The sequence below is a fragment of the Jaculus jaculus genome, chromosome 10 (assembly GCF_020740685.1).
Source record: "Jaculus jaculus isolate mJacJac1 chromosome 10, mJacJac1.mat.Y.cur, whole genome shotgun sequence".
NCBI lineage: Eukaryota > Metazoa > Chordata > Mammalia > Rodentia > Dipodidae > Jaculus > Jaculus jaculus.
In genome coordinates this window covers 78,167,414-78,179,849 of record NC_059111.1, presented here as the reverse complement: position 1 = coordinate 78,179,849, position 12,436 = coordinate 78,167,414, and the positions used below count along the sequence as shown (strand labels likewise).

The 12,436-nt window shown below is 40.3% G+C and overlaps 1 protein-coding gene across 3 annotated transcripts in view; it reads left to right on the top strand.

Moving 5' to 3' along the window:
• Nucleotides 1–12,436, top strand: part of Cttnbp2 (cortactin binding protein 2) — a 183,867-nt gene that overhangs the window by 117,779 nt on the left and 53,652 nt on the right. For all 3 annotated transcript variants that reach the window (XM_045160199.1, XM_045160197.1, XM_045160200.1), the window contains 2 exons: nucleotides 2,597–2,851; nucleotides 11,657–11,774. In XM_045160199.1, the coding sequence (XP_045016134.1) occupies nucleotides 2,597–2,851; nucleotides 11,657–11,774 (373 nt within the window). The remainder of the gene's footprint in view (nucleotides 1–2,596; nucleotides 2,852–11,656; nucleotides 11,775–12,436) is intronic.

Below are 12,436 nucleotides of genomic sequence, written 5' to 3'. Positions count from 1 at the left end.
CCATTAGCCAAATCAGACATTCAACCTCTGAGCCTCATTTTATTAAAATAAAACATAAAAATAAATACCATGCCCTCACTCTCTCTGAATTAGGGAAGACAATAAAAGAGTAAGTTTTTAACTCAATAAATAAAGCATACTCATAGAGCTGGAGTTTTATTAACTAATTTGCCTGACAAGAACCAATAGTTAATGTGATAAGCAAGGACATTAAGGTCCAGTATGAATACTGTCCATCAAATCTTATTGCTGTACCTTAAAAACAAAATCCCCTGGGCTGGAGAGATTGCTTAGTGGTTAGGGCACTGTGAAGGCTAAGATCCCATGTTTGTTCAACTCCCCAGATCCCACATAAGCTAGACACTGAAGGTAACACATGTGCATAAGGTGGCACACATGTCTGGAGTTTGGTCACAGGGGCTGGAGGCCCTGATGTACCAATTCTCTCTCTCATTAAAAAAAAAAAAAAATCTCCCAAACTCTCCTTTCTACGTATTTGAAAACCTGAAAAAATAGGTTAGTTTCACATATTTTATTTTATGAATCTGATCTACAAAATCTGTGATATTTGTATACACTCATAAAATTCTACCTTGCAGATGTCAAATAAATGACTAATTTTATATCACCAAGCTGAATGAAAAAAGTAGTGCAAAGTTTTGTTGCATCCTATTTAAGAGAGCACACAGCTTCATGATCTCAGGCTAATCAATGAGCTGCACAGAATCTTTGCAAGGTAGAGATAAGGTTATCTCAAGAGAATAGTTAGTTATGTCTAGTGATAAAAGGGCAAAGAAGGGGAAATGTTGAAGGTTTTGTTTTCCTATGAAGTCTGTGTGGCCTTTGTGCAATGTAAATTAGGGAAGGCCAATGGCCCCTATACTCTGGCTGCATAGGCTCTTACCCATGTACTGACTGATGCCCTTTATAGGTGATGCAGGAGAAGCAAGGGCTGTATTATCTGATGGGGTTGTAGACTGTACTTGCTGCCAGCATGGTCTTGTCTCAGCAAGGTGAACTATTATTGGTTAGGAGATCAGAATGAGAGGAAACAATATGTCCTCAAAGGGCAACTTTAGGAAATGACCAGATGCCTCAGGTTAAATTGTGATACTTCTCATTTTTCATGCATTTTTTTCTATCTTGTACATCATTTTAAAAAAGTAATGATAACAATATTATAGATACATACAGGTGCATAGCTGTAATCCCAGTGCTCCAGAGACAGACAGAAGGATTACAGCAAGTTTGATGCCAGCCTGGTCTGCATAACAAATTCCAGGCTAGCCAGAGCTATATAGTGAAACAGCTTCTAAAGACAAAAAAGGGGCTGCAGGTCACTGAAATGTTTAACATACCAACATAAAATGCTACATGAAAATGATGTGAAATGAAGTATAAGAGAGAAAAGAAATAAATACTCAATAAAAATCAGTTCTCTGACAAAACCTTCGTAAACTTTTATAAACAAATATGAGTGTCTCCTTGTGGGGTGATCCACCTGTCTATCCAAATGAAATGTCATGGGTGGAACCAAGATCTTCCCTAGCCTAGAGCCTGTCAATGTTCTATGCATCTCAGTAACCTGATAGACACGTTAAAGGGGCAGGTGAGCTCTCCCCACCAGAGGTTCTGATTCAGCATATCTCAGGTGAGGTTTAGAAAAGTGCATTTCTAACAAGTTCTCAGGGGATCAGGATGCTGTTGCTTGGAGGAACACTGCCCTCAGGAAGTGTTCCATGCCTACATTAGCAACCAGATAAATGGGCAGTAGGAGATCCAAACCAATATGTTCTAAAAAAAATTGCCCAGTAATTTTAGTTGGAACATTTTCTAAATTAGTAATGATCAGCATCTCTGTGTAATTACAGGTCACTGAGCAGAAGCCCATGGACATCTGAGGAAATTATTTGGCTTTGTTTTTCCTATACATCTACCTTTTCCTTAGTGTCTGCAATCCTCTCTTCTGGAATAAAATTTTAAGATCCATTAAGATCATAAGGTGTCTGCCCTTTAAAGTAAAATGGGTTTATAACAGCTTTCTTTCAGCATGTTAATCATACCATTATTTTTTTTTAAATAATTTTATTTATCTATTTATTTGAGAGTGACAGACACAGAGAGAAAGACAGATAGAGGGAGAGAGAGAATGGGCGTGCCAGGGCTACCAGCCTCTGCAAACGAACTCCAGACGCGTGTGCCCCCTTGTGCATCTGGCTAACATGGGACCTGGGGAACCGAGCCTCGAACCGGGGTCCTTAGGCTTCACAGGCAAGCGCTTAACCGCTAAGCCATCTCTCCAGCCCTAATCATAGCATTATTCATGTATGTAATTAAAATTCCTTTAAACTTAAGTTTATTCTCCTTAATACTAAATTGAGATTTTAAGTTATCAACTCAGTCAGGGAATGAAGCAGATCTGCTTATTCCAGATGTCTAACCATTAAGTAGAACAGACTATACAAGGGAAAACACGAATCACAAATGTTGCCTCAGTGGTCCTGACCCAAGAACGTTTAGAGATAGATTTTAAATAACACTCTACTCATCATTAATGCTGCCATCAAACTTTCCTCCCTGTTCAACTTGTTTTCAGGATGGCTGGACACCGGTTCATGCAGCTGTGGACACTGGTAACGTGGACAGCCTCAAGCTTCTCATGTACCATAGAACACCAGCTCGTGGAAACTCACTGAGAAGGGAGGACCCTAAGTCAGGCATGCTCACCTTGGGTGGAGAAGAGGAGAGCGCTGAAGGCACATCCAAGCCTGTAGTTCCCGCAGACCTCGTTAACCACGCTGACAGTGAAGGCTGGACTGCTGCCCACATTGCTGCTTCGAAAGGTTTTAAGGTGGATTTACTCATGGCAAAATTGTCTGCTATTGATCTCGTGTATTTAGACTAAATAATTGGAAACTGAGTACACCATTGCAGAAGATAATGAGCTACTAGTACAAACTGACATTTCTTCTTTCTACCTGGCAGACATTTATGGTCAAGGGCTTTAAAACCTTTTTGCTTGGAACCTTTTAATAAGAAATATGAGAGTAATTTTTAAAAAAAAATTCACCTACAAAGCTGGAGAGATAGCTCAATGGTGAAGGTGCTTGCTTGCAAAGCCTAACAACCTCCCCAGCACCCATGTAAGCCAGATGTACAAGGTGATGCATGCATCTGGAGTTCATTTGCAGAGGCTAGAAGCCTGGCATGCCCATTCTCTCCTTCCCTTATTCCCTCCCTCCCTCTTTCTCTTTCTTTCTCTTTCTCTGTCTCTCTTTCTGTTTCTCTCTCTCTTTAACTATCTCTATCTGCTTGCTAATAAACAAAGTAATTTTGAAAAACTTCACCTACGAAAAGGGGAAGGTGATACAAAAGGGTGACAGTGAGATTTGCTCCATTGAGTCATTGATTGCTAACATCACAGTACTAGTTAGAAAAGGACTGTGAATCACACCTGTTCTTCAGACTTCCCGTTTTTGCCCTTGGCCCTACTGCCAAACATAAATACTATCTGTGGTGTCATAGCTAAGAGGAAGCACCAGGTTTTAGATCATTAACTCACAATAGGCTTCAACAATAATAAGCTATTAGGAAACTTTTGAGTGCAAGGTACTATGCATGCTAACATTTGCAGGATGTTCCTGCCATTAGCTCTAGAGCAGTGGTATATATGGAAGTTATAAGTTTAACAGACATAAAAATGAACACAAGAGTAGTAGATATGCCACTGGCTCAGCAGTGATAGTAGAAACAAGAGACTATGTATGTTACAGGAATGGTTCATTATGGGGAGATGGAACTTATTTGGAGCTTTGTAAACCACTGGGGAAGAGATGGAGAGAGAAGAAAGTACAGAGATATGTCCTCTGAGCTTCCTGATCTCCTCTGAACCTCCAGCTTCTGGTGACTTCCCCTCAGCCCAGCCTGGGCTGAGATGAGGGGAGAGCCCCCTGGCCCTTACTTTTCACATGGGCTCCTTCTCCACATAGAAGGAGCTTTTTACACTGTCTTTTCTGTCCTCTCTGCATTTTTTTTCTGGCTCACAAGTAGGATCTCCAGCCACCAGGTGCCCTCATTTTTCCTTCCTTTGGTTCTGCACCTCCCTAAATAAATATAATAATTTAATACAAATAAATAATAAGAATAGAGACATGGAAGGAGGGGAAAGGTGACAAAATCTCCAATAATGAAACTAGTAAGAAATAAAATTAGCTGGGGCTCTCATTGTCTGCATGGGGTCTGCATTAATATTTAGGGAGTGCAACCATTAAGAGGTTTTAAACAAAAGAACAAGATAAGTGGCCCTTCAGTTGAAATTATTTAAATTAGCCATAGCATTTAGAAGATTTGGGATTATGATCAAATTGGCAACAGAGGGTGATTAAAGTGGAAATAACAAGAGATGTTACAAGCTAGAAATGTTCAAGGAGACTATATATGGAAAATGAAGGGAGCTTATGCGGTGGTAATGACCAATAACAAGCGTCAGAGATAGCATAAGTTTGGGATATGCTTCTTTGAGAGCCACAATTTGCTCATTCCACATGAAATGCCTTCAGATATGCGTTTGGAACACATGGTTGGAAACTTCTGCAGAAGCTGTTCAGTTTGGACTTTTATTTTTCTTTTTTAATTGAGAAAAAAAAGCACTGATTGTTCAGTGCTTATTAGCTATATATTTTTCCCTACTTCTGAACACAAACAATACAAAAATTCTTAGGATTTGATATAGATATGTTTTGACTTAAATGGAATGTAATAACAAGTGATTTAACTCTTCAAGAAATGAAGAGGGAAATAGTAATCATTTAACTGGAGAATGAAGTTACACTACCCAGCAGCCCACCACCACGTTGTAGAAGAAAATCTCTGTGGGGCTGGAGAGATGGCTTAATGGTTAAGGCATTTACCTGCAAAGGCTAAGGACCCCAATTTGACTCCCTAAGAACCATATAAGCACAAGGGTTATATGCATCTGGAGTTCATTTGCAGTGGATATAAGGCCTTGAAGTGCCGACTCTGTCTCTCAAATAAATAAATAATTTTTTTAAAGAAAGAAAATCTCTGTGATGTGAAATGTTAATCATGGAGTGAGTTTTGCATGCACTCAGCCTACAGATAAAAACCAGAATGCCTGAGTATTCCCAATGCAGAACATTCACCTATTGCCCCTTTCTTGCCAAGCAGAGGCTCACCCTCCAGTGAAGGGTGATGGTGCTACTACTCAGCCTCTCCATTAGAACCTTTACTAGCTCTGCAGTTTCAGTGATCAGAGATGGTATTTTCATTGATTCTCAGGACCCTGGCTACAGTAGATGCTTTGTCACTATTGAGTAACAAGAAATATGACCTCCTTCTCTCAGAGAACATGACTCTCCTGCATTCTTTTGCTTTTAAAAGCATAAGGTAAATTTTTGATGAGAGATTTTTAAAAAGTGTGTGATTGACAACATATAACGCTAAGCTATTTAAATAATAGATCTTTTAAAGCACTGGAGTGGACATTTAATCTTCCATTCTAACCTCTTTATTTTATGCTCAGGACATCTAAGCCCTAGAGGGTTTAATAGATAGCAGCTGGGAATGAAGCCCAGATTGCCTGATTCCATTATTATTATTTTTTTTTACCATACATCCTTCTTTCCTGGTCATAATATTATAAAATATGTCTACAATGCTTATCTAAAAAATATTTCTATTCTGGCCCAAATAGTTCTCTTGCACTCTCCATTAATCCCAGTTTTCAGAAATAAAACAATCACAAATAATGAATTAATGTGTTAAGACTATACTGACCATAGCAGATCTTTCAAAAATAGTTTTGGATAGCTATGCTTGTCTAGGCTATACAAGGTGATAGATACATCACTGCTCAAGAAATCCAGACTCAGGAGACAAATTGCATGTTTTCTGACTTATGCGCATCCTCGATTTTAATTTCTATGTATTTGCATATAAGGGGGTGTAGGTCATGAAATGAGAGGGGGCATGATTAAGAGATGCTAAGTAAGGATGGGACTTTTCATAAATAGGGTTATAGAATATGGTGACATGAAAGAGGAAAGGAAAGGTATAAAAGGGACAGGAGATTGGGAGATAGGAGTGGGAGAGGAGGATCAACCCAACGTATTATTTTTTAAAATGCCATAATGAAATCCATCACTTTGATGTTACTGCAAATAAAGAATTCACATGATTTTGATACATACTTGTAGAATATCAGACAGAAGGGACAGTTTATCCATTCCAATCCTCACACATTGTATCTAAAGAAACTAGGTCTTGGGGAATGGTGAAACTAATTAGCCAAAGATGGTGCAAGGAGGATCAAAATCTCAAATCAGTATGATACTTGGTTGCTTCCCAGTGCTGATAGAATTCATGCATGTGGCCACCTACTATTTGGAAGCACCTAGACCATGGGTAAGCCTTTCTCTGCTTAAATTATGTCTTGGAAATTGATAAAAGAAAATCTTAATGAAGCTGTTCTGCCATGAGACCTTTGACAAGTCAAGCTTCTGCCAATGATAGAAGAAGGTTGTCTGGATTTGAGCTTGGCTGTCATTGAAGGAAGTAATGGATCCAGTGAATTTACTTACTTAGATTTATTTCTTATTTACTCTTGAAATAGGGTAGCCAAGTTTGGTTTGGATCTCTTTACATAACGTGGGCTGGCTTGAAACTCACAGCAACCTACCTGCTTCATCCTTCTGAGTGCTGAGACATACAGATGTGAGCCATCACATAGCTTCCCAGAGGATTTTTTACTTGGGGGTTGTGTGAGTTTGTGCTGTGGGCATGGGCTATACTGTGAGCTTACCTATGACAAAAGCTTGTGGTTTGCTATCACTCCTGCTCTTTCTCAGCCTCCCCCAGTTGTGTAATATGTTGACTATTAAATACAAATTCCCTTCTCCTTGAGCTTCTGGAATCCTGCCCCTTCCATGATTCCCTTGTCCACTCTAAAGCTTTTTATGAGCTGGTTGGGTTTTGCCAGCTCATCCAGCCTGTGAGCTTCAGCTGTGACTTCTGCCATAAGTAGTCACAAACACATATCCTCACGTTTGACTTACTTACCTGGGCTTTTTTTTTAAACCTGACTTTTGATTCCAACATACTAGAAGCAGACACAATGTCCTCAGATTAGACAGTTGTCAGAATCCCTAGGGAACAGAAAGAGCCAGCTAGGGTCACGTTCCCCCTCTCATTCAAGACCTAGACCTTATGGTGTCTTCAACGTCCAACTGTCCTGGATCTGGGTTTGGCTTCTTTCTCCTTTCACATTGTCTTTTCTTTCTTTTGATTAAAAAAAAAACTTTTATTTTTTAATGTTATTTATTTGAATGAGAGAGGCAGAGAAAGGCAGAGAGGAGGAGAGAGAATGGGCATGCCAGGGCCTCCAGCCACTGCAAATGCACTCCAGATGCATGAGCTCCCTTGTGCATCTGGCTTACATGGGTCCTGGAGAGTTGAGCCAGGATACTTTGGCTTTGCAGGCAAATGCCTTAACTGCTAAGCCATCTCTCCAACCCCTTTCTTTTTTTTTAATTTATTTTCATTTTGAGAGAGAGAGTGGGGATGGGCAGATACATTTCTCCATGACCCCACCACCACCATCACTTCTCAGTAAAAGAAAACTTTGCTGCCATCACACCCAAGCTCCTTCACTGTGGTTTAGATAAATGGCCTCACAGGCGCCAGCCCATGGAACTCTCTGGGGATAGTAGAAGCTCTAGGGTGAAGACCCTAGTTAGAGGTTTTCTGGGGATGTACTTTTGAAGGGAATGTTGGGACCCTGCTCCCTCCTGTTTTTTTTTTTTTCTCAGTCACTGGGAGGTAAGCAACAATGCTCTACCTCATACATCCCACAGTCATTTTCTGCCTCATCAAAGATCCAAAGAAACAATGTCCACTGACAACAATTGAAGACCCCAAAACTATGAGCACAAATTGCATTTGGTCCTGTTGCAGTCCGGTTCTCATTGCTGGTAGAAATCACCCAACCAAGAGCAGCTTCTGGGAAAAAGAGGTTTATTTTGGCTTACAGGCTCGAGGGGAAGCTCCACGATGGCAGGGGAAAATGATGGCATGAGCAGAGGATGGACATCATCCCCTGACCAACATAAGATGGACCACAGCAACAGAAGGGTGTGCCAAACACTGGCATGGGGAAACTGGTTATAAAGCCCATAAGCCCTCCCCCAACAATACACTCCCTCCAGGAGGCATTAATTCCCAAATCTCCATCAGCTGGGAACCTAGCATTCACAACACCTAAGTTTATGGGGGACACCTGAATCAAACCACCACAGTCCTTTAAATTGATTATCTTTGGTATTTATTGCACAGCCCTGTTCTGTGGATACTCTCCCTGTCTAGCTCTCTGGAACTTTGCATTCCTCCCTGAGACATGGAACTGGAACTTTAGTCATCCTCAGGGCCTGCAGCCTTAGTACAGGGACATGGTTTGTTCACAGTTGTTGTGAGGACTAAATTACATTACAGCAGTCGTGGATGACATAGAGACACAGCATATAATGATGGCAGTCCTGTAACAGCATGCCCCCTAGTGACACTGGAGCATTTTCATTTGTGCAAGTACACTCTGATGTTTGTGCAACATAAAATCATGTCACAGCACACTTCTCAGAATATAGCTTCATGGTTATGTGATGCATGAGTGCTTTTGTACGGTGTTAGAACTGTGGCTGGAATTCAGCATGTGATCAGATTCCAAGGAGTTGCTGATAAATACTAGTCCAAAAGAAATTTTTTTTTATAGCTTGTATTACCCATACAGCCAGCCCAGTACTTAGGATTTACCTTCGTATCCGTGGTTGGATAGCATTACCCTCTTTGCCGCTGGCAAATCAGCTTTCCTTCAAGATTTTCACTGGCCCTGTTCATAGGCTCCTGGTTCCACGGTGGCTGGTGTGGGGCTGCTGGGACTTTGTGTGCATGTGGCATGGAGGAGAATAAGGAGAGAACAAGGATACATCAATACATCAAGAAGAGAGAGAGCTGACTATCTATCAGAAGATGGGTCACCTCCACCACATCTGCCTGGGCCCAGAAGTCATTACAGGGGAAGCATTGACACAAATACTGCTCTCACAGATATCCTGAAAACTAGTTTCAAAGAAATGTTGACAGACACTATAGTCACTCAAGCCTCATCAAAAACAGAGATCAAGAGTCTATACAGAAAGAAACACTAAATCAGATCTCTGGGAGCAGCCAGGAAAAGAGGGCAGAAAGATTGTAAGTTCCTCAGGGTAGGTGGGAATAGCCCAAGACAACATGTTTTCCCCATCCCTGCAGAGACTGACTAAGGCCTCTTGATCCCCACACCAAATACCAATAACCCCACCGAAGAAGACTCTCCTCAGAATTTGGGTGGGGGAGAGAGGAGTCTATGTATGCAACCTTATTGTAAAAGGTCAATACTTTTTAAATGTCATTTTTCCCTTTAAGTTCTTAGCCCATTTGTTCGATGAGTGCCTTCTCCATCTAGGACTTTCAAGCTAAAATGGGATTTAGACTATTTTGGCCATCAAAATCTTAACTTGAACTCTTTCTCTTTGTATCCCTAAATTAATATCCTGGTCTTCTTGAGGGAATGAGCTTCTGGTGGTATATTTGGAAATAATTCACAAAGTGAAACAGAGACAAGTTAGTTCCACATGCACTTCCAACTCTGGCTAGTTACATTCAGGACCTCACAGCAGCTAGGTTGCCTGCCAGACCTGAACAATACTGAGCCCATCATCATATCTCCATGGATGATGGAAGAAGGCATTGAAATAGAAGAAGGACTAGTTAGAAAGAAGAAGGAGTTCAGTAAGAGAGGGATGGAAGAGGAAGAACAAATGAAGATGATGGGAGGAAATTGAATTATGATACATAATTAAATCCATACATAATTAAAATACATTTTACACTTGTATGGAAATTGTCAACATAAAAAGTTAAAAAAAAACAACACTTGCTATCTGAAAAAGAGAGAGAGAGAGAAAGCCACTGTTTATATTTCTGGCCCAATGCCCTACCTGAATGAAATAAAAATTAGAAATAACTCACTTTGAAGGTCAGAGGTCAAGTAATCTTAGTTTGAAAGAAATGGCAAATATGGGGGTGTACCCTTAATCATTTGTCATTTTAAAGTAATATCACTTAAGAGGGAGTAGAATGGCTGTGGATTCAACCCCAGCCTGAGCTACAGTCATAGTGAGTTCTAAGTCAACCTGGGCTACAATGAGACTGCCTCAAAAAATAATGTCACTTAGAATGATCTCAATTGTAATTTTAGCTCTGTGCTATGATACCTTATCAGCCAACTGAATATTGGGGATTGTTTCTAACTGGTAGTGATGGTGCTAATTATAATTTATTACAGCTGCTGAATACTGGGAGCATAGTACATGGTCAAGAATCAGGTTTATTAGAGAACATACGTTTAAATACACATGCACATGCACATTTCTTCTTTTGCTTTGCATTAGATAATTGCAGAGGAGTAGAACTTTCAGTTTACAGTTACTGATATTCTCTGAATGGATATTTCCATAAGCAATGTAGCTGATAAAAAGCTGGAGAAAGAAGTGGGGAGGGAGTGAGGGAGAAGGGAAAGAGGGAGGGAGGGACAGTCAGATAATACTAAAATATAACTTTAGTATCTATTGAGGATGACTTTTAAAATCTTGATCAACATAATGTTCATATTTTTAGGTAAAAAAAAAATACAGCAGCATAAGATCTCAAATACAAATGGGCTTATGAGGAATCTGGGTAAACTTGAAATTAGAGCCCTGCACTTTGTAGTCTAGAAGGCAGCAAAGAGCATCCAATTCTAGCAAAAGCGATTTTGTTTAATATTGCTAAATTACCATGAAAGGATACTATCTGCTGAAGTCAATTTCATTCTTAATTTCACTCTGTGAAAGAAATTATCAGTGAGCTGGTCTTTTATTTCTTCAAACCTGAGTCCTCTGTGAAAGTGATGTTTTGCATTTAAATGAAACACTCTTTAGGCTGGGGTTGTAACTCTAATGGCAGAAGGTATGCCTTTCAGGAGCAAGGCCCTGGGTTCCATGCTTAGCACCTGGAAAGAGATTATGCAAATGAAGCACTCTGTACTTTGCATTTCTAAACATAATTTAGATACCTCTGAGACCAAGCTGCAGGAGTTGCTGAAATTGAAATAAGACCATTACATGTGTATCACCCACATACATATGAATGCACACACACACACACCCTACAAACACTTCCACATAAAGGTTTCTGGTTGGGAACTCTTGAATGTGTTCAGGGTCTTTCCAAGGTCTCCATGTCTCCAGTCTCCACCTCTTTTATGCAGAATTTTTTCTTTTTGCAATGCTAGAGTTTGAACTCAGAGCCTTGCACATATTAGGCAAGTGTTTTACCTTCCAGTCCCTTTGGTTTTTAGAACTAGATCAGGCAGTGTGTAGCTCAGACAAGTCTTGAGCTCCTAATCATCCTGCCTTTACCTCCCAAGTGCCAAGAATTATAGAAACATGCAGACTTCACTGTGAATTCTTAATCAGCTTGCCATTGACAACTGGATTTTCCATTGTATTTTGCATTCAGGTTGATTCATTTGGACTTGGAGGTAATAGCCCTCTTGTCTTTACAGAACTGCCTAGAAATCTTGTGTAGACATGGAGGGCTGGAGCCAGACAAGAGAGACAAGTGCAATCGGACTGTGCATGATGTTGCCACAGATGACTGCAAGCATTTGCTGGAGAATCTGAGTGAGTGTCTTTCACAGCTTGCCACTGCCCCTCCTCCTCTTCCTCCTCCTCCTCCTCCACCACCACAGACAACAAGGGGCTTCTGGAACAGTGGGAAAGATGTTAACGCAACTCTCAGATTATCATTCTCATAATTTCTTTTGAGCCTGAGTTATCACAAAAATGCATTATTGATTCTTGGTTATAAATGTGGTAATTTCTTTTTTTTTTTTTTTTCATGTAAAATGGCTTTGCAGAACTTCTGGCTATTCAAATAACAATGCTAGGTCTTCCTTAGATTTTACTGACTGACCTAAGAAAGCAATCTAAATAATGCTTATTTTCCCCCTTCTCAGATTGTTTTTCTGGACATTAGACGGCCAGGGTAAGAAATCCTAGCTGTAGACTCTGTGTCAGCTAATCCTATGAACTTGGCCAGTGGGTTGTCTTCCTGCACCTCATTGCCTACCTCTCTCTGCAGATAACTGAGGCTGTCTTGGGTGCCTCTACCTCAACAGCATATGCTCCTCAGTACATTTGATAACCATTCCCCCCATGCGCTTATGAATATGGAATCCTAGATCACAGGAAACATTATGACTGGTGATGATTATCACACACTCCATCCCCTTCGCCAGCAGTTTCCTTTTTAGCATAGGAGATTTTTAACATCTCATAAAATG